Genomic DNA, 22,526 nt, shown 5'->3' with positions numbered 1-22,526 from the left:
GGAACTACTTGCAACATCAAACTGTTAGTATTTTCTCCTCTATTTCATTTTTTTTTAATCAAGAATCATAGGAAGCTTTTTTTTTTTTTTGATATCATTGAGTGGAAAAATCTGACTAGAACACGCAACTCTGTAGTGTTCAACTAAATTATATAACTGTGGTCTTATTTATAGGGTATTCACAGCATGTTTTAAAAATTTAAACCTGTACTAACTCTCCCTTACAGTATAATGATTTTTCAATTTTATTCCTATTCAATATATATATCTTTCGAAAAATAATTATATATACTTTAACAAATGAAAGAAAAAATAATCCACTTATGCTAAAGATTAGATAAGGTGACCTATGAACAACCTTTTTTTTATTTATGTATTTCAGTCAAGATTAGTCTCTATATAGGGGATTTATTTATGATTTTCACATAAAGACAACATTGCTCCGATTTTAGGACTCTAAGAACAAACCCAACTCTACAAGCATTTTTTTTTCAAAAATAAAAGGTATTTTTGTCTTTTCACTTATAAAAAAATTTTGATTACCAGAGTGAAGTGAAATTAAATGAAATTTCTCCTATTTTATATTGAATAGTCATTGCAGCAAAAGAAGCCAAGTGGGGGTTCCCATTTGGTGCTCATCAGGTGATGAGCAATCTGGACCGTCCAGATTTAATTTGGACGGTCCAGATTTAATATCATTAAATAATTATTTTAAAATATAAAAAATTATATTTTAAAAAATAATAGTTATAAGATTATTTTTATTTTTATCTATACCTATTAAAATAATTATTTTTAAAAAAATAAAAATAAAAATAAAAATAAATCTGGACCGTCCAGATCAGATTTGGACGGTCCAGATGGGTGCTCATCACCTAATGAGCACCCAATGCAAATCCAGCCAAGTGTAAGGAAGGGGAAGAGGGAGGTGGAAGCATTTGACAGCGCCACCTTCAACGATTCAACACGTCGACTTTTGCATGCATCAATCTTTCTCCTCCTCCTTTATTACCTCATCTTCTCCTCCAAAACCCTAAATGTAACACCCTGAATTCTGATATCCATCTCCGAAAATGAGTCACGGTCAACCACTCGGGCCTCAATCTGATGACGAGGACCACTGCCTCTCCCCAGTTTCTCAGCTCCAACAACCCATCACATACGGCGACGTTTTCAGGGTTTCCGGCGACTTAGCATCCAAGCCTATCTCCCCTCAAGATGCAGCCGCCATGCAAGCCGCCGAGGTCCAAGTCTTGGGAAAAACCCACAAGGGAACTCCGGCCGACACCATGGAGTCCGCTGCCGTCATCAACGAGATGGCCGGCCATGTCGAACACCAAGACTTCACTGACATTGCCAAGAACCAAGGCGTGTCGGTGACTGAAACGAAGGCCGGGGGTCAGCGTATCATCACAGAGGCGGTCGGGGGCCAGGTTCTGGGGCAGCATGTGGAGCAGGACGGCCCCACCGTGGCTTCTACTATTGGATCGGCTGCCATAGATGGGGACCCCATCTCCATTGGTGAGGCGCTTGAGGCGGTGGCCATTTCCGCCGGCGATAAACCGGTGGATCAGAGTGATGCTGCCGCTATCACGGTGGCCGAGATTAGAGCAACAGGAAACAACCGAGTTGTCCCCGGCGGTGTGGCTGATACAGCTCAGAACGCAGCCTCTATGAACACTCATGCCAGACGCCGGGAAGATATGACTAAGCTCTCCGACGTTTTAATGGTAAAAATATAATTCTACTTATAAAACAAAGATTTGATACACACACACACACACCCTCTTGATTTCTTGGACATTATATCAATAATTACATTTGATCGAACATATGTACGATTTATTAATATTTTACCATTTTCTTTTTTTTAAATTTGAATCCTCTGAGATTTATGATGCAATTTTGAAACATAGGATGCAACGGAGAAGCTGGCGGCGGACAAGCCGGTGACGAAGGAAGATGCAGAAGCTGTGTATGCAGCGGAGATGCAGTTTCCGTGGCGGAGGGACTCGCCGGAGATGCTAACCACACCCGGCGGAGTAGGGTGTTCCATGGCCACCGCCGCTCAGCTGAATGAACAAAAATAATACTCAAAAACAAATCTTTGGTATCATCTTCTATACTGAGACATAGCATAAGGCCAATAAGTTGATTCGAAAGTAGTCTTTCTCGATAAAGTCGGTAATGTCAACTTCGAAGTGCGCAATCTGGTTGTGACATGTTAATATTAAACTAAACAATGGTGGTATTTTATTCTATGAATATAATATATATGTTTTGTTATTAATCTCACTTCTTTTAATTTGTAGATTTGAAGTTAGTTTAATTATACTAGCTCAGTTGACTAATTTCAATTTCAGGATATTAAGAAAATAAGTAAATTTAGTTATTTGTAATAAATAGGTGTTGTTTTTCTTAAAATATCTTTACTAATCAAACGTTAAAATATTTTTAATAATTAAACGTATTGGCTAGAACTACCATTATTAAAAAGATTATCTTGAAAAAAATAAATAAATAAATATGAGAGATAATATGGATTGAAATCTTATAATTAGGATTAAAATAAAAGTCAAACTATGGATTAAAATAAAAGTCAAACTAGTTTTTAAACAAGGTTTTGAATGTGGATTGTAATTAAGTTGAGACTTAATAATATAACTTTTTTGAACAATTTCTCTTGCCCCACCTTTAGCTGCCACAAGCCACCGGCGGTCACCCCTAAATTTGTAAATTCTAATGTTACTGTTTGTTGGGATGTATTTCAGTCTTTTAATTTTATTTTTGTTTAATTTAAAAAAATTAATGGTTTCATACCAATTAAAATTAGGCAATATTCTAACGTTACATTTGATTACAAAAGTACTACCTCATGTCCTTCCTTAATCCGCGTTTAGTATTTGAGGAGAATAGGCGTTCAATAGAAACAAACCATGCGTAGAAAAAAAAAATTAAATAATTAATTCGGGGAGACTAAAAAATTAGTTAATTATAATTAATATGACTTGATTTTTTTAAATTACTTTCTTTAGTTATATACAAGGTAATTCGGGGAGACTAAAAAATTAGTTAATAGTAATTAATATGACTTGATTTTTTTAAACTACTTTCTTTAGTTATATACAAGGATACCCGACCCAAGCTAAGGAATATTTTTAACTAACTTATACAAACAAGCAGTATTAAAAAACCTTATACAAACAAATGTAATTAATTAATATCTGCAATGCATTTTAATCTTTTTAAATACTACTATATTGGAACTATCTCAGGAATTCTCCCTATTTTAAAAAAAAATACTATCAAATTGAAATTTTATATTTAACAGAAAAAATCTAATCTCTCACTATTTTTTATATTACGCACAGAGGTAGTCCAAACATTGATCTTCTAAGTTGCCCAAGATTACGGGAGTGTTTGGATAGAAACCAAACCATGGTTTCAAAAGTGTTTTTACGGTTTACGAAGTAAATATGTAGAGGAATTTGCCTCGTTTTGTGAAAAAGTGCTTTTGAAACCATGGTTTAAAAGTTGCCAAACACCCTTTACTACGTCTCAAATCCATTGGTGCGACAAGAATGTAAATTCCTCTCTATTACAATCAAAATATAGCATGAGAATCCAGCATTAGTAAAAACTTATGTCAAACTGATGTTTTTTTAAATAAAAACTTATCTAAACATAAATCAAATTACACTAATTTATTTTTATTCCAACTTCAATTTACAAACACACATTAATTAGGTAGAAAGAATCTACTCAATAATTTTTCAAAGTGATTGATACTGGAAAAAGGATACAAATTTTTGGAATATTTAATATCATTACCTAAGTTAACTAAATTCCTTTATTCTTTTGAAGTGGGTTTTTTTTAGGAGTAAAGGTTTATAAGTTACAATAGAGCAAATAAAATGCTGCAGAAAACTTAGAAAGGAAGGTAAAGAAACAACATTAACATAGTAATTAGAGAAAACCTGTAGCTGGCCCAACAAATAGAGAAAACCTGTAATAAGGAATGTCAGTTTTTGGATTATTAGTAATAATTAGGGCTGTTCAAAAAATTTCGATCTAGAGAAGCCCATTTCAGTTCGAAGAAACCCGGTCTAGTTCAGCTTAGAAAAAAACAGCCTAAATATAAATCCAGACGAAACTGGACTAAGTTGGATATCAAGTTAGATCGGGTTCTAATCTAACTCTTTAGCCAGGTGGTCTTTTTCGACTGGTACCTATATTTATTTTCTTTAATTTTATATTATTTTTTTAACCTAATTCTTCCTTTTCATTTAATTATTTTTTATCATTGTTATTTTATTTTCAGATTTAGGTGATTTATTTTGTATATATATGAGATGATTGTATAGTCTAATTGGGAAAAAAAATAGCTATCAATTTTTTTCCAAAAAAAGTACATGAATGGCGAAGCAACCTAGACCGGTCCAATAACCCGGTGAACTAAATCCAACCCGGTCTTCGTCTTGGGCCTAACCACACTGGATCAGTCCTTGCATCAAATTTTTTAGCCCGATCATACTTCGAATCAGGGTTTAGGTTGATATCTAACCTGGTTCAATCCACTCTTTACGCAGCCCTTGTAATAACAAGCATTTGCCGGCACAGATGGAGGAAGCCCTCCATAGAACATGAAAGTTTGAGAGCGCCATCGGCATGGTAATTGTGGAGGAATAATCATGACTAGGCTGGATTGAAATTACTGTTTAGAGGGAAGCTTTTTTTGGGATGAAATTATTCTATTTTTAATATATACTAGAAACAAAATTACACCACAAAATAATATACAAATACATTCCAAGACACTTCTAAACTCGCATAATGCAGAACATCTAAATATTTTATATAATGTAGAACATCTAATATTACTCCTCATCTAGTAACAATCAACCAGAGAAGAAAAACTCGTGATCAATCTACATACGCACTTTCTAAAATAAAACCTGGCTACTGTTTTTTTTTTGGGGGGGGGGGTTAAAAAACCACAATGTAAGCAATAAACTGTACAACTTATCTTTCAAACTTAGAAACGAATGAGACATTATTCAATTCAACGGCAACCAAATCAATAATCAACAACTAATAAATGCGACACTTCATGTTACAAAGATTGAGTTAAAATCAACTCAAAGTACAAAATATGTGTAAGATTAAACGATCTATGACTTTCAAAGCAGGCTAAAATGCAAAATCAAACAAAAAAAGGCACTTCCATACTACAAATATAGGATTGAAAAGTCTGCTAAAAACGTTTCTGACCATGTCCTGAATAATAAACCCAGTGAAAGCGAGGACACTGTAAGGTATTGTCCTAGAGCGGAAGAACCAAAACCCTGCACCTGCAGGATACAAGGCAATCTTGTGTACATGGATGAAGGGGTCAGCAGCACTGCAAGAAGCTGACCATGTGAAAAATTTTTCAATATGGGAACAGGAGGAGGAGGATTGGTATTATCTCTTTAATTTATCTCACACTCTGTCTTGTCTTGATCATTCGCTTCAGTGAACCTAGCCAGGACTGGCATTCATCCCATTCGGTTGTAGTAAGTAGCACCTGCAATACAACAGAGACAGCCACATTGTATATTAAATTTGATTGGTGTCGTCATCAGAATACAGTCAATATATTAATCTTAAATTAATTTAACCTGAATTTGTAGGGCCGTAGTGAAATCGCCTTTGTCTAATGCCTGACACAGCTGAAGGAGCTTATCTGCGGCATTTTTAGAGATGTCCCCACTGTTCAATTTGGCAAATAATCCTCCGATTCTCTTTGAGTTGTCTTCTATCTCCCGCTTTTTAGCTGGATTTGCACGTGAACCTCCAAGTGCTTCTGATGTCTCGTTGAAAAGCCTTGTCAACGTTATGACAATGGGCTTTTGGTGCACTGACCCACAGTCGAAGTAAGGAAAACGTTAACCAAAAGGAAATTACCAAAATATATAGAAAGACAAATACCTTTATCAACAAAACAAATATCAATATGAGGTAATTTAAGACTTTGGTTGCTTACACAGACGAGGGAAAAGTAAAACTGCACATAATAAACAGGCAGATCATTTGGAGTGGTCTAAGAAAATAGATTGGCTAGAAAAGGAAACAAATAGGCACGATTCACAAAAGGTTACACACAACTAAAAGCCCAGTACATCAAGAATTGTAACTAATCTCAACAAAAATGCATGCACTATTATTTGCATACATGTAATTTGAACAAAATTGAGAAGAAAAAAATTACAAAATCAGTTCTTCAAAGTTGTTGTACAGGTCATTCTCTAAGAAAATAAAGAACAAATAAAAAAAGGCATTCAAACATTTCGATTGCAATAATTCCGGAACTATACAAAAAAAGATCCAGAAAAACCAATTAGAAAGTGGGAAATGAATCATTAGAACATACAGTATCGCCCAGCCATTCTTAAATTAAAACTGCTTGGCCATAAATTCCTTTCGTGACTTTTTATGCTCAGCACACATGCATGGACATGCGCACATGTGCGCAATTTACACTCTCAAATCAGGGTGCTCCCATAACTAACCAAAACAGTAGTAGTGGATGCTGTGGGTAAACAAATCAAATGAAAAACTAGCAATATGTTCTACTCATTAGTGAAAAAAATATAATTTATAAATCCTTCAGAATAAATGCAAAATTTCCAACTGAAAAGAAACTTTTACCAGGCACATTTGAAGTATCAGCTGTTTGCACAGTTGGAGGTGGTGCAGCTGGTGCTGGAGCTGGCTGTGCAGGAGCCGCCTGAGGGGGACTGGGAGGCTGAATTGATCCAACTCCAGGCCTTTGTGCAACACCAGAACTGGAGACTGGGGCGAATCCCCTTGGATTTGGAGTTGGCGCCACAACCTGTGGCAACTTCTGGCCATGAACCAAACCCAATTGAGACGTGGCAGGGGGTGCAGGTTGGTATGGTGGATTGGTGGCTGCCTGAGATATAGAGAAGTAATGCGTTTAATCAACTAGCAGCCAATGGACAACTGTCAAAAAGAGATGTGAAATTAAAAGGATCGACTGACAGGATACAACTGAGAACCCAATGTTGGCTGCTGATATTGCTCGACATTTCTTAGCGCTGGAGGAGTGTGAGGAACAAAAGATCTCATAGGAGGTTGTGTGACAGGAGCAGCAGAGAAGTTTGGCTACAAATAAAAATTTAAGGACAACAATGAACTCAACGCGTACAGAATATAAAACTGCAAGTACTCAAACCTCTAACAAAGAGCCAGACTTCATCGCATACTAATTGTAAAAGCAGGTAAACAATAATTACATGCTTAAAATAGCATACAAGAAAACAATTGCTACTGTTACTAAAGCCTAATTTAGGATAACAAATAACAGAAAATAAATTACTCCATAGTCTACACAGTTACGCATTTTACATCAACTTCTAGCAACTGCAGGGAAAAGGGTAAAATTAACCGTTTCTACACTTCAATTCTTTCCGCATCTGTCCTTATTTTCAATCCAGATCACCTGTATTAAATTCTAATGGCGTGGTTTTATTTATTTATTTACATACTTTTTTAATTTTTTACATATCCATAGGAAACATACAAAGTGAACTATTCAAATTTAACCTAAATGGTTCAAATTGAGAAGAGAGAAACAGGTGGAGAGCATCCAAATTTGAAATCAACATCAAATCCTAATATACTCCTCCGGTCCTTAATATAGAACCTAATTATTAAGTTGATTTTGGTCCTAAATATAAGAATTATTTATCATATTTATCAGTTTTTCCTAAATTACCCCTATTGATACTCCCTCAAGTATAATCAAGTAAAAAGAGGAGGAAGGATATTAAGGAAGATGATTATGGTGTTTTAGAAAAAACATGTCATATTTCTTATAATTAACTAATTTACTTAATTTTTTTAATCTAATCAAATGAGTTAAAGAGGTCTCATATTAAGGACCGAAGGAGTAGATTATTACTACATCCGTTAATAGAGGATAAAAGGCAATCAGGTTCTTGGTACTTGTGTATTGTGTTAGAACTTTTACGCCCTAAAACAAAATTTTAGAATATTTTCAGCACCTTCCATACAGCGGCAACATTCACATGACAAATATAATGGGAATTTCAGCAAATGGGCCAAACCACAGTGCTTGAGCAAGTGCATTTCAGTTGAAATTCACCCTTCTGCCCATAATCCATCAATACTTCTTGCGAAGAAAATATAGAAGTAACTTCATATGAAACAATATAGAGGCTCACGTTTTATATTCAGAATAAAACAATTATATCATAAAAAGATTTTCAACAGTAGGCTACAGATGCCAATTTTGGATGACAGGTAGTACCCAATATACCTGAGGTGCTTGGTGAACCTGAGGCGCCTGTGATGGAACAAACAAATTAGGTTGTTGAGGTTGCTGAAATGGAGCAGAATCAGCATACCCTCTCCCGTATGAAGGATCAAAAGGCTGTTGATAGTTTTCATTATATGGAATTCCAGAAGCAACATGCTGCACTTGTGGTGAAACTGACTCCTAACCAACAAACAGACATTAAAATGATTAAAACGAAAATCTTACAAATGCAGCAAAGACAATATGCTCTGCACAAAAAATAAATCCCAAAGAAAAAGGGAAAATAAATACCTGATAATAATTTCTACCATAATTGGAATTATCAGTGCTGTAAAATGATCCACTCTGCGGCTGAGTATTTTCAAGCTCAGTACTCTGGACTTCTTTCTCTGAAAATTATAATTAGGAATTATAAATAAGAACAAAAGAGAGGTGCACAGAAAACTTCAAACGCTAAAGCAAAAGCAAAAAGCTGAACAGCTGAGAAATTGACGAGACCTAGATAACTTATATTATTCAAGATAAGCAGGATTTCCTCCCCAAAACAGCTAGAAATAGAAATTGACAGGCTAAGGAGTAAGATTCTAAAAAAGATACAAGAGCTCAACGAAAGAAATATCAGAATCAGTTCTTCTAGCTAGTGAGGCACTAGATTACATCACAAACCATAGTGCATCCGTGCTAGCTCCTTTTTCTCAGTGACCTTCTCATCTATTTCCCACTAAGCACCTACTCCCTCTCTCCCTCTCACCCCTATTTCTTCTGCCATGTGACAGTCAGTTACAAGCACTCAATTCACCACTTCCTATCCGGTCACCTTATCAGCAGATAATGCAGCCTCAGGACCCCTTGCGCTATATTTTCTTTTCATTCCCTTCTCACAGGCCTTCAGCACCCTAGGCCTAGAAGTTACGGGTCCATAGGAAACACAATACAATTATTAATGCTAATTAAACAGCGAGCAGCAAAGAGCTCCTTATAATCAGGATTCGGTAATGTTTTGATATCAAAATATTGACCATATTCCTCTGCCAACAGAAACAACCAGGTTCACATGAACTGGGAGTCATTTATCCTTCAACATTGAGATAATTACCATGTTCTGCAGTGATCGAAACTTATACAGGTGAACTAATATTCCACAAGCCTATTCCAACATAATCTGCTTTCATTGAGGGAAATTTGAAGAAACATATAAAATTAGGAGCGAAAGCCAACCATGAAAACGTTATCCAAAATCTTAACCTAGAACTACAAAGCAAGACACCGCCCCTGCCCCCAAAAAAATGGAGGTGGGGCGATATAACCAAAGCCAGAGAAAAGGACACAAAGGACGTGTGCTTAAATGGAACACAAATAACATCCCTTCCTTACCACAGAAGAAATGTTTTCCTGATGCATCTATTAAGCTTTGTTTGATGGAAGAATTCACACACATATATCTACCTTAGCAACTTTGTCCTGGACCTAAAGGTTTATATATAAAAAAATTTCCACTCTTCAATTTCACTCACTTCGTAAATAAAGTGCAAATGTTATTAGTCAAGCAACAGTGTCAGTGAAAGGTCAACTTTCTCACCATCAGCACACCAGTCTTAACAGTGCAAGAAAAAAAGCTTTTACCAGGTTGTGTAGAAAGAGAAATCCGGTCTTTTAAGACTAGAAGTTCAGGCGACAGTTCAGCAGAACCCAAAAGTTTTATATACTCCATTGCTGTAGTCAACAGTCCCTGACTTGCTAAAATTTCAGCATACTTCTCAACAAGCTTGCAAAGAGATGCACTAAATTGCTTCTGCCCGGTTGCTAGGGCAAGAACGATAGTTTTTTCCATCAAATCCTAAAAAGATGAGATTTTATCAATTTTACATCAGCAATATCTATAACTATCAGTTGTATATCAAACTTCGTCACATCAGGCACATCAATTTACCTGGAGAACATCAACATACGATTTTTCTTCATGCTCAGTCTGCAGATTCTTTGACCAAATTTCAACTGTTTTATCGATACTCCCAGCACATATATAACAGAGAGTTGCAGCTAATGTATTTCCAGTTCCCATGAGCTTTGAAGCAAGTGTGTCACAAAGCATTGTCCATTCATCTCTCTGAGCAAACTGTTAATAGGTCAAAACAGAACCAACATAATGGTAAGTGATGGAGAACCTAACTCCATAATCAAACTTATTCCCTGCATGAAGCTTCTTATTTATGCTATTATGAAATTCCAGCTCTAGAATTTTAGTTGATTATGCACCAGAATGAGAGACCTCATCTTGCATCAAGAAAGTCTGTTATCCTCACAACATTTTTTCTGATAAAATAAGCATTTTAAGCAAGAATAAATTGAGAACAACTTGGGGGAGAATAAAAATTAAAAAGCATTCAGGAATGCGTTCTGCATATCGGATCAGTGATTCCCTCTGAACATGCATGAGCTGAATGTCGAAGTAAAGGCATAAACACAACCCTCCATGGAATTTGTAAGAGCAAGGAGGTGCCCTTGGTTATGCAGCTATTTCTCTCTAATCATATATGCCAAAGAATCACATAAACCACATATTGTCACAGAGCTTACTTCCTTTTTTTATTGCCAAAACGTTTTGCTTAGCATTTGGTAACAGGCCATCCTAATGGTCAAAATACTTTGAGACCCATTTCAACAATGCATTTTCTGTAGAACTTTTAACATATTTGAGAATATAAAATATATGGAAAATCTGTCATCTGAATGTCATTTAAGCTAATGAATACGTGCATTCTCAGTTTTTATTATCTCACTCCAAAATACCTAGTAGATTTCTTTAATATCTCACTCCAAAATACCTAGTAGATTTCAAAGTTCTTGGGACATTAAAAGAATCACTTGACAACTACCCCCCCTGGTATTAAAACAAAGCAAAAACTGTTTAAGATGGTGGGTCAAACATGTACAAAGAAGATCAATGGAGACGCTAGTGAGGGGAGTAGATCAAACAAGGCTTGTTGTTATTGTTGTTATAGTGCTCCAACAAACCCAAACTATTGATCCCAAAACCTTCAACTTGAAAGTCCTAACCTCACAAGAAGATTTAAGGTTCCGCCAAATGGGCCTATTAGAAGACTCTTCCTCTGAGGAGAATGAGTAAGGAACTAGACAGGAATTACAAGAGAAGCCATCAGAAGAATTTACTACGTATTGGCCTATCATATGGGATAAGAAACACTCAAGTGAAGGGAACAAGATCAGAAACGCATTATTTCCTTCATCGTCCAGGCAACTAAAGAAAGGATATTTCCCAGCTCCCACTCAGAATCTGACAGGGGTGCTGGTACCAGAATTTCAAGAAACATGTAGCAAGAAGTAACCCTCGAGAAGCAGATTTCAAGATTTTTGCATGAGGTCTGTAGCACTCTGTTGGCACTTGGCAGTGGTATTCCACCTATTAGGATCTACATCATACACTATAGATTACTAGATGCCATGGAAAAGGAGCCCCAGGGCCAGAACCATTTTGCAGCGAGAATATTGTTTCAGGACACCAGACTACCATGACCTGAAACCCTTAATTCTACAGCAAACCTCCCAATTCCCAACTGATAAGATAATACCTCTTATCATCTGTCACGCATAACCAGAGGAGGTTCCTCATGAATTTCACTATTCTCTAAACCTCATCCACTACTATAATACCAACCAAAGACCTAATCGATAGAGATACTTGACAGAAACAACTCAAGGAATAGTTCATAAAGAAATTAATATTTCATTACAATCAATACCCTCAAAAACCACATGCAGACCACCTTAACACTGAATCTAAAGAAGGCTAGACAGAAACCATCATAGCCCAGGAAAATATTCACTGAAGCAATATCTTAAATGGTAAAAGCTTGAGGGTTGAAGTTATATAACAGATATAGAAGGCTTTTGCAAATGAAAGCATTCTGATTTCCAAATTATAACAAGGGAAAAAAAAAAAGAAAACTTACACTACAAAGAAGAGCTAGAGTTTCTTTCCAAAATTTTAGAGGCCTGGTGTTCACAAGGCTTAAGAGATCCTTGCTCACCATCGCAGAGACAATCTGAAAGCAAAGAAACTTTATTGATGAAACAATTTTAAAAAATGGAAATTTGGCACATTAAAGGACAAAGTGGGGTAGCAAGAAATTGATATGTGTGTCATGTTTATCAGCTACCTTCAAGTACGGCGATCTAGTTCTCTTAAGGTATTGGTCTCGTGTACTTTCCCATAGTGAAGCACTACCTACATGAGCAATAACTAGAGCATCAGCCCACTTATTTGCAGATATGCATTGTGTAACTGCCCCTTTGTAGTCCCCAACAACTAATGCACGCTGAACACTCTCATCAAATGTAGGATCATCACTCTCCTCTACTTCCAACTCTTCTTGGGTTTTGTCCAAACCATTGGCATAATCCACATTACCACCAGAAGTAGATACAGGTGTATCAGCTTTGGGACTAGGAAGAGTGTTAAAGAAATCCTCCCCGGTATCAGGGAAAAAAGTAGATTCATTAGTAGGCCCAAGTCCTACTTTATCAATAGCTGTCTCATCAAGTCCAATAGCACTGCCTTCTTGTGCAAGATCATCCACAGCTGTGTCTTTTTCTTCAATAGGTACAGTAAAGCCAAGCTTTGCAAGCAGCTTCGTTCGTGCAGTACCATCATCTTCAAACATAACCTTTAAGAAGCCCCATGTTTCTCTTTCTTCATCAGATCTGTAACAATAATGAAAGGAATCAACAGATGCTAGTGTCCTACTGTCCTAGGCAGGAGGCATCAAAACAAACATCATGATATATTGCTCTTCTTTAGGAGAACATACTCTGCTTCCTGAGACTTTTTGTCACATAAAACCCTCAGCAAAGACCTTTCCCCATTATGTATTGCAGCTTCAAATTCAGAGGAACGATTCACTAGACTATGTTCAGTAACCATATCATGCACATAAACCTGGAAAATAATACAATGAACATTCAAAAACTTGCAGAACAAAAATAGGGCATTGCAGTAATAAAAGAATACCTCTGAAGCCCCAGCAGGAGAATTTGTGGCAGATGACTTCGTATTAAATGATACAAGCTTGCCACCAAAACCAAAAGACACGCCTACTGGGCGTTTATACCATTTTGGAGCTCTTAGAGACACTGCCAAGAAAGGAAAATAATAAATGCCAAAACTAATATGTGAGATCAAGGAATATGAAAAGAGAGTATAATGTCTGACCCACCAAACCTGCCTCATCCCCGCAAAAAAAGGTCTAAAGGATAAATTGGACAGAGTTTGGTCGTACTTGTCAAATGCATATGACTAATTTAATGGACAATAGATAAGTTCAATAGCAGCTAAAAAAGTCTCACCTGCACCAAAATCATTTTGCCCAGCATCATACCGACTGCAACCCTGCAAATAATTACATGTGCTAAAATTAATAATATGGGGAATAAAGATGCCTCCAGGAAGAAAATCCACAAAAAATAGATAATATATATGTCAATCCCCTAATCAGAAATCACAAATGAGCTCCATTAATTGCATGAACACATCAAGCATGGATAATATATTTTGGTCCCCATAACTTCTCTTGTTTATTATTGAAAATACTTTATGATTATACTGAAAGTTGCACGAGGAAGGGGGAAAAGGGTCCATCCATACATGCATTATTAGACATGGCTTTGGCACAGAACAAAATAACTACTATCTACTACAGTTATAATCAATGATAATATTAATAGAGCATGAGAAAATACAGATATCAATTATCTAGCAATTCATTTCCATCTCACTTCATCAAATCTCACACTTCCTAAAAAAATAATTACATCAAATTTGAAAGACAGTCAAAATTCATCACTAATAATGACCAGCAAAATCAGGTATTACCTCAACATTGTATATGCCAATTTTTCCGTCAAAGGATGATGCTGAAATTACTCCAGGTATTTTAGGATACCAATGCACATCAAAATTCCAGTTGGTCCCAGCAGGCAATTCACGTACAATCTGTTCCAGAAAAACGTCACTATGCAGCAAATTTTCTGTACATAAAAATAATTTAACATAGAGGGTAACTTTCAAACTTGCAGGTGAGAACAGAAGATTAAACACTACCTGGCCAGAAGTTGTGTCCCAGCATATGGTTCGATTATCTTTGGCACAGGTAAGCAAATAATAGCTATCATAGGGACACCATGACATGGCAATTACACCTAGTGTTCAGGCAACAAAAGAACATCATCTAGAATTTAAAAGTGATGGCATATAATGCATAGCTTCAACATAAAAGCTCAGCGACATAGGCAACCAAATGATGGCTATGGGACATCAAAAGTAATTCAAAAAACACATAAAGATGATAATACAGGTGTTATTACCTCCACTGTGTCCCACAAACTCTTTAATTGGTGCCATTATATTCCTCATATCCCAATGCTGCATCAATATGTTCATGAGCTTAACACATACCAAAAAATAGATAAAGACAATTTATCTGTGAAGTCTATACCCTCACAGCAGGAGAACCATCTTCATCTGATGCAACAACTAGCTCAGTGGCAAAATCAGGATTCCACTGCAAAACGGAGCATCGCCTTCTAACTGAGTCTGCAAAGCTGTGATTTCAAGAATGATACACCAGGTTATCATAAAAAAATTTTCCAACATATAATACCAGACTTCTTTATAAACACAAGCGAAGAAGACCAAACCAAGTAATGGAAAGTATGTTACCTTATCACTGGCTTTTGCTTCCTTAGGTCCCAGACCACTGCAGAGAATTAAAAAAACAAAAACAAAATAGTACTCATAGCAATACAAGTTTGAGAACAGAGTAGAGTGTGACATAATTTCTTCCTCACCAGTAGTCCCATTATATGAAGTTGATGCTAATATGTGTTGGACTTTGCTATTCCATGATAAGAATGAAATTTCACCCTGAGAAGCTGAGCCACTTCCCTGCATAATGATGGTATATGTTGATTTAAAATACTGAAAAACTAACTGAATTACATAGACAAATATTTCAAGAAAAGAATAGATTTATCAATCGAAAGGAGTAATATCAGACAAACAAAACAAAGTGAGAGACACACACGCACTCATAAGGAGGATATCTGACCCTGAGAGGTGGAAAATGAGAGGGCTCTGAAGGATTGGCCAAATCCCAAATGCAAATTTCACCATCCTCAGCCCCAGAAGCAAGAAGATTTGGAGCAACAGTATTAAACTCGAGACCACGGACCTAAAATATTAAAGCAAGTCATAGAATTTTAAATGTCAAGCATACATTATAGACTCCAGAGAACAAAGAGCAATAACAAACTGAATGCTAGCTCATAACTTACTGGCCCTTTATGCCTCACAAGATGATGAAGAAAAGCACTTTCTTTTGCCTCCGAACTGAAAAAATAAATCAAATTAATAAATTATTTGCAAAGACAAAGGAAGGATTTGCATCTGGACTCATAGCTAAGTGGGGAGCCATCGACAGAACACCCAAATCCTCAGAAATACTGAATTTTTACTTATACTTCAAAAAGACTAAAAGAAAAACTACATTCCCTTACAGGCAATAGATGCTTTTCTTTATTTAACGACAAAAACACCGCAATGATTTGAAAGGAAGTGAATCTTGAGTTGTCATTAAGTAGATAGGACTGCCTGTAAGAGATCATCATCTCCACCATTCATCGTCATCTTCCACTTAATTGATCCCAGTAAAACAACTAGTGTCCTTCAATCCTACCACTGTCTCATGTTGAATCAGAAACCTATCTCTCCTATGCTCCTCTATAGTTTTGCCAAACAACGAGACTACCAAACCCACTCACCAAGTTGATGAATAATTCTTAATATGACATTGAACAACCCTTACGCTTAAAAACAAACAATAAAGTGAAACAAACGAACCAATCATGATTAACAGCATCAAATAGAGAAGGAAATTAGAAAACAACAATAACAAGTTGATTTTAATTTATAATAAATCATGTCATATAATAAGATTTTCTCCCACTCAGTTTCCTGAATGAATGAAACTGAATCATTCATCACCCTCCATCTAAAAGTCATTGGAATTATTCAAAATCCCCGAAACAATTCAGCACCCATCCATCACCTATGTCGCAACGAGTTTCCCACGGTTCCAAATTCACTCAGTTGAACCACATTCCCAGCAGGTGTCCAATCACACAGAACTCACATCACCCCAAATACATTCATTCTCAAAGATCCAAGGTAAACAACCCAAAAGAGCAAAGCCCAATTACCGGATCAGAGTGAGAGGATTCCAGAGGCCAATATTGCCATCGACCAGGCCACCAGCAACGAGCCCAAGGGAGAAACCTTCAGAGGCAGAACTACTCTTTCCCCACGACAGACGATTGAACCGCTCGGAGCTCGTGCACTCCGCGACCAAGGGCAGTTCCTGATCGTCGGACTGGAAATCAAGGTTGAATATTTCGAGATTAGAGGAGGAGCTAAAGGACAGATCAACTGCCCCCGCCATGGTTCCGGCCGCCATGTAAGGTGCGTCCGGTGCCAGGGCCACGGACGCTGATCGATTGACCCCTTTAATGCACGCCATTCGAATCGGGGAGCCAAATTATGCAAAATTAAATCGCGAATTCAAGTGTGCGAATAAAGAAAGCGAGTGGATCTAAGAGCTGAAAATTGTATGAACGAATTAGGATTTTGTCGATCCGATCTGAGAAAATGTGTGTGCGAGAGTGTGAAGAACTACTCTCAATCTTAGTTCTTCGCCCGTATTTTCCCAGTCTCTTTGGTGTCAGCAATGGGGAAACTACAACTGCGCTATTTTTGCGTTACGGAGGGTTCTGTTATTAGCGGGTTCGAGCTCATTTTCTTGACGAGGATATACGGATGGTTTCTTTCTCTGGGGTTTCTGCGTGAAATCAAACGGTGATTTTGTCAGATAATGCTCCCTCCTCACCCACATTACACCCGTCCAAAAAAAAAAAAATGTTGTTTTGGGCTAAATTAAACTATCATTCTCTGAATGCAACTAATTTTCTTTATTTTTTTATTATAAAATGTTATATTTATGCAAATAATTTGAAACAAACAATTTTGTATTGCTTAAACCTTCTTTTTTATGCATATAGCCACTTAAGCTGAGTTATTCCCTCCTGTATATAATATAAAAAATTAGTTAACTTTTCTTATGTATCAAAAAATAAAAGTTTAGTTATTAAACTTATCAAAAAATGATAGAATTTTCTATTTTACTCTTAAAAATTAATAAAGTTGCTTTTCATATTATATTTTTATTATCTCTCATTTCTCTTTCCTTTGAGCTATATTTAATAAGAGTAAAAATAAAAAGATTTTGACAGTATCTCATATTTTAAAACATAATTTTCTTCTGACTAACGTTTTATATTACAAACTTGAAAAAAGAGTATGTAAATAAATCCCTTAAATTTTAAATTATTTGTAAATAAATAATAAACAAAAACCAATAATGGTAAATAAATTATCCGCATAAATATAAAAGTAGGAATAATGTAAATTTTCAAAAATTAGGAAAATTATTTATATTTGCCATAAAATTCAGGATGGTGTTATATAACTTAGTCTTTTTTTTAATTTAAATGTCAAATTTCATTAATGGTTAAGGCCAGTTTGGGAACATTATTTCAAAAAAACACTTTAGTGATTTATAAAACAAAATTTCTCTTATATATTTATCTTACATGAAGTAAAATTAATTCTCCATCATTAATAATGCCTGAATGACTTGAATAGTTTGGGGCCAACCAACAATATTAAAACAAAATGATGAGCAATAAAAAAAAATTACATAAGTGCTTATTTAGAGCAGCTTATCTTAAAAACGTTTATATAAGTTAAAACAAAACTCATCTCATATACTTATCTTGTACGTCGTAAGTCAAGATTAAAAGTTATTTTTGAAGGATCCAATTATCATTCCAAATAAGTCTTAAAGCTACTAACATTCAAATGCTCCCCGATGCTGAAAACAGAACAAACTAAAAGAAGAAACTTGAAACGCCACAGACACGCTGCTAAAAGAGACGTTACATTCCAATCTGCAAGATGATGACTCAGGGCCTTTTGGAACTTCCCCATGCAACGATCAATATGATGAACATCCGACTCTTGTGCAGACATTGATCACCAGGCTTTTCTTTTCTTTTTTGACTTTGTAAAATGCTTTATCGGGCATGGACTTAAAAAGAGTTACTTTCCCCATTTTTGTGTGCGTCACTTGATCTATCCAAGGTGGTAAATAAATGTTGAAACCTCACTCGTTTGTATTGTTGTCTTGTTTCTGCTGCAAAAGTGCAAGTTTCAACTTTCTGTGCAATGTCCCTCCGCAGAAAACCACTAAAACATTGCGGCAAATTGGAATTTCCTGATGGAACTGATTTACTTCTAGTCATGATGTTTTCTGGGGACTTGTTTTTATGAGACTGTTCCACTATTTCTAAAAAGCTAACCAGCTTTTAATTCCTGGTGATTCATGAGCTAAATAGCCCATTTGAAATGATTTATTAGTCTTTTTTTAATAGTGATTTATAGAATATAAAATAAATATATAAGAGAAGTTTTATCTCAACTTACATAAAATGTATTTATAAGTTATTTTGAATGCAATACTAAACGAGGCCTAACGATAGGATGAGCACTTGGCCATGCTTTGTGAGTTTGGCCATGCCCCTCAACAAATAAGAATATCTACCTTCCACCCCCAAAAAAAAAAAGCTATCAAAACTATAAAATAAAATGGACATGGATTGATGTTAGAAAAAATTCTCAAAAAAACCTCTTGTGTTTTAAAATCTCCAACAAGTAATTATTATAAAATAAATGTACGTTGTTATTATTTTTAAATGTAGTCTATTGCTATTAATATAGTAAATATAACTGATTTAGAATTTTAAAATTCAAGAAGTATTTTTTTAAAAAAAATTCTTAATGTTATTTGATTAAAGGGAAAGGAAAATTGTACTAAGCTTCAAAAAAAAAAAGACAGAGCAAAAAGGTCTTATAAGGGGTGTTTGGATGAACCAAGTCATGATTTGGAAAATAGCTTATAGAGAATAGATTGTGGAAAGAATAAGTTTTGTGAAAAAGTGATTCTAATAAAGTGAGAATGTTTAGATAGTTGTTATCAAAAGTATTTTATATATTTACAAATTGCTAAAAAGGGCATAAGTTAATATAATAATTACATAAAAGATAAATTTTATAATATATTTTAATTTGAAGGAATAAAATTGTTAATAATATATTTTTTACCAATATAGTTAATAATATATATTAATTAATTGTTAATATGTGCATTGTTAATAATTTTACATATATTTATAAAATATAAGATTAAATATATTTTTTAAAAAATAAAAAAATTCAACAAAAAAATATTATTTTAAGAGGAGGAGGACCGGTCAAAAAACAAAAAGAATTGGGGAGGAGAAAGAAGGAGAAATGTGAGGCATGAGGATTACATTTACAGTGATGGGACTCCTTGCTTTCTCTAACAACATCATCATTCAAAAAGCAAAAAATTTTCGCTTAGGACAAAACCATGATTTTGATAGGCAGACTATGGTTTCAAAAAATTGAGAGGTGTTTAAATGTTTTTGAGGACAAATCTTGATTTGGGTTTCCAAACTATGGTTTGGGATGACACCCAAACAGGCACTTAAGAGTTACAAATGTATTAGAAATCCCAAAAGGAATAAATATAAGAGGCTGTAATTTAATAAGAATGAGAATAGATCTCGTTGACCCTCCTGATACATTCACACGTTAATATGTGCTATGACAATTGTGATATCGGAAATTTATGGCTCGTTGATTTCTTGTTTTGAAAACAATTTTTTATTTTTAAAAACAGAAAAACAAAAAAACTTGTTTAGCAATTTGTTTTTAATTGATTGTTTAAAAAAACAATAATATATTTTTAAAAATTGAAAAACTAAAACATCTTTATATGTTTTTTTGTTTTTGTGTTTTTTATTTTTATTTTTGAAAAATTGGAGAAATCTTCTCTTTTCCTTTGTTACCTATTACTTATCACTACTACTTGTTTGGCAATTTGTTTTTAATTGATTGTTTAAAAAAACAATAATATGTTTATAATAACTACCATTTGTCAAAGTGTAATTTTTTTTTTCAAATGTGATTTTTTAAAAAAATTATCTTTTTTTTGGGCACAAAATTGGTCTATTTGATATTCTCTCAAATTAACGATTATTTATTAAAAAAATTAAAAAAAAACTAAAATAGGAAAGAATATAAACCCTAATCCCCAAAGTTCGTACCGAACGAGTTCACAGCCGCGGGCTCTTTTCCCCTTCTCCCTCTCGTCTTCGCTCACTCTCGTCATCCTGCTAATCTGCTGCTGGAATTTCATGAACCTTCAAAGGAAGTAAAGAAATCACTGAACCAAAGCCCTAAGCGCAGCAAGCAGAAGCATTAGAGAATGACGCAGAAGGCCGCGCTTTTCAAAGGTCAAAAGAAGAAGAAAACAATTCCGCCCAATCGTCATGGAAAAGCTCCTCCTACTCGCAAAGGTACTTCTTACCCGACTTTTCGACCTCCGTCCTATGTCTTAAGAGCTATTGTAATTTGTTACGGTTTTCGCAGGCAAGAAATTTGTGAAGCCATCGAAGGTTACAAAGGAGATGGATACTGATCGGGTGAGGTTTTTTTAGTTTAATTTTTCTCTCGTTGCTTCTTGCATTATTCTCTTTGGGGTGTTTGGGATGTGAATTGAGTGCAATGAGTTTGAATTTCGTATTGGTCTTCTAGACAGTAGAACAGATTTTCACTGAGGATAATGGGTGTTGACGCTGCTCTTTAATATTACAATGATTGATGTATATTGGACATGAAACAGTTCTAGCATGCTTAGAATTATCACTTGCGATTTCTGAGGCACTCGCTTGTGGGTTAGGCAATGAATTTGGACTGCTTCGAAGGAAAATGACTGCCCTTGCTCCATTCCGAACACGATTATTCAGTCTTGCTTGTAGTGAAATCTTACTTAGCTAATTCAACGATAGGCAACATTAATTAAATTATTATAAACTACCTAGATTGTGAATACTTTTGGTTGGAAAGTTTTATCATACCCTAGAGGTTGTGCTTGTTTATCTAGGGAATCACATTCAGATCTCAAAAAAGCAATTTAGTAATAGTTAAGTTCGAAGAAATTTTGCTCAGAGATGAGTTAGAAATTTTGATTCATACAGTACCAAATATGAAAATGTTAGCTGCAAATCAGATATTATAGGTCACTTCTAGTTCTAGAGATTTTCAACTAAAAATCCCATAATTTGCAACCCATTATGATTAATTATTCGAATCGATATTTGCAACTCATGATTATCAAAACTTTTTAGGACTTAATTATTATTAAATTGAAATCTTGGACCCAACTGTCATTTTTCCTTGCTTACAACTAACAAGAATGGAAGGGCATTAGGGACTCTTTCTGTACCTACACTTGCATTCCTATTTCTTATCAAATGGTACGTAGGAACTTGTAGAGAGGTTCATATCTGTCTATTTTCCTATGTATTAGCATTGAAATGTAGTCATCCAAATTACTGATTTCTTTGTTCATCTTTGAATTAATCAGGAGATAAGCAAATTCATTAACCACTGCAATGAGATTAAAGCTGCCACAGTTGCTCAGAAGGATGGGGGTCAACTGAGTATTATTAAGCCTCCGGCAGAGCCTACGACTGGATCAAAGAAGTAGTTATGTTAAAGGATGATTACGTTGACAGAATTATGTTATATTCTTTTGATGGTGCTTGATGTGAAATGGGAAGCCAATTTTGATTCTATGCTTTTCCCCTTATCTCTAGAGTATGCATTGGTTTCAGTTTTCCCCTATACTTAGCTTCTTTATGCTTAGTCTTCTCTGAAGTCATTTAAGGCCTCTTAAGTTCAAAGAATCATAGGAATTAGGAAATATTGACTAATTATTAATATAAAAGCTAATTAATTAATTTGAGTAAACTAGAAAAATTGGTTAAGCTAGTTATTTATAATAAGTAATAGTTGTCTTTTTTAAAATACTTTTACTAGTCAAATGTATTAGGTAAAATTATCATTTGATGATATATTTAACATATGTAACTATTATGATAACTATTTTGGAAAAAAATGAGTAAG

General features: G+C 35.0%; 3 protein-coding genes across 3 annotated transcripts; 2 read left to right on the top strand and 1 right to left on the bottom strand.

The window, feature by feature from the left end:
• The first annotated feature begins 912 nt into the window (after positions 1 to 912).
• On the top strand, positions 913 to 2,284 carry LOC114719269 (late embryogenesis abundant protein D-34-like). Its single transcript, XM_028904742.1, has 2 exons — positions 913 to 1,730; positions 1,917 to 2,284. Exons 1-2 carry the CDS (start codon positions 1,074 to 1,076, stop codon positions 2,088 to 2,090), a joined length of 831 nt encoding a protein of 276 aa, XP_028760575.1. The 5' UTR covers positions 913 to 1,073; the 3' UTR covers positions 2,091 to 2,284.
• Positions 2,285 to 4,979: 2,695 nt separating this feature from the next.
• On the bottom strand, positions 4,980 to 17,240 carry LOC114719259 (protein transport protein SEC31 homolog B). The gene is made up of 22 exons (XM_028904730.1): positions 16,619 to 17,240; positions 15,695 to 15,749; positions 15,469 to 15,591; positions 15,209 to 15,305; positions 15,081 to 15,117; positions 14,857 to 14,962; positions 14,726 to 14,783; positions 14,463 to 14,560; positions 14,235 to 14,354; positions 13,709 to 13,751; positions 13,374 to 13,495; positions 13,174 to 13,301; positions 12,523 to 13,066; positions 12,316 to 12,408; positions 10,275 to 10,460; positions 9,968 to 10,181; positions 8,636 to 8,733; positions 8,345 to 8,524; positions 7,045 to 7,167; positions 6,691 to 6,955; positions 5,661 to 5,899; positions 4,980 to 5,566 (listed from the first exon to the last, which is right to left on the bottom strand). Exons 1-22 carry the CDS (start codon positions 16,933 to 16,935, stop codon positions 5,477 to 5,479), a joined length of 3,336 nt encoding a protein of 1,111 aa, XP_028760563.1. The 5' UTR covers positions 16,936 to 17,240; the 3' UTR covers positions 4,980 to 5,476.
• Positions 17,241 to 20,685: 3,445 nt separating this feature from the next.
• On the top strand, positions 20,686 to 22,193 carry LOC114719268 (uncharacterized). Its single transcript, XM_028904741.1, has 3 exons — positions 20,686 to 20,914; positions 20,988 to 21,040; positions 21,985 to 22,193. The coding sequence occupies exons 1-3, from the start codon at positions 20,824 to 20,826 to the stop codon at positions 22,105 to 22,107; spliced, it is 267 nt and encodes an 88-aa protein (XP_028760574.1). The 5' UTR covers positions 20,686 to 20,823; the 3' UTR covers positions 22,108 to 22,193.
• Positions 22,194 to 22,526: the final 333 nt, after the last annotated feature.

Source organism: Neltuma alba, unplaced genomic scaffold, assembly GCF_004799145.2.
Source record: "Neltuma alba isolate B1F8T4 unplaced genomic scaffold, ASM479914v2 tig00011900_pilon, whole genome shotgun sequence".
Taxonomy (NCBI): Eukaryota; Viridiplantae; Streptophyta; class Magnoliopsida; order Fabales; family Fabaceae; genus Neltuma; species Neltuma alba.
The sequence above is the reverse complement of the archived record's forward strand: the minus strand, read 5'-3'. Positions and strand labels throughout refer to the sequence as shown.

Bases quoted from the DNA above. Each gene is read 5' to 3' on its own strand.
- LOC114719269 (XM_028904742.1), top strand. From the start codon at position 1,074: ATGAGTCACGGTCAACCACTCGGGCCTCAATCTGATGACGAGGACCAC. The intron at 1,731-1,916 runs GTAAAAATATAA...TTTGAAACATAG, and splicing joins AGCTCTCCGACGTTTTAATG to GATGCAACGGAGAAGCTGGC.
- LOC114719259 (XM_028904730.1), bottom strand. From the start codon at position 16,935: ATGGCGTGCATTAAAGGGGTCAATCGATCAGCGTCCGTGGCCCTGGCA. The intron at 14,355-14,462 runs GTAGTGTTTAAT...TTTCTGGAACAG, and splicing joins GGGACACAACTTCTGGCCAG to ATTGTACGTGAATTGCCTGC. The intron at 10,461-12,315 runs GTAAGTTTTCTT...ACCTATTAACAG, and splicing joins CTCTAGCTCTTCTTTGTAGT to TTTGCTCAGAGAGATGAATG.
- LOC114719268 (XM_028904741.1), top strand. From the start codon at position 20,824: ATGACGCAGAAGGCCGCGCTTTTCAAAGGTCAAAAGAAGAAGAAAACA. The intron at 20,915-20,987 runs GTACTTCTTACC...CGGTTTTCGCAG, and splicing joins AGCTCCTCCTACTCGCAAAG to GCAAGAAATTTGTGAAGCCA. The intron at 21,041-21,984 runs GTGAGGTTTTTT...TGAATTAATCAG, and splicing joins AGGAGATGGATACTGATCGG to GAGATAAGCAAATTCATTAA.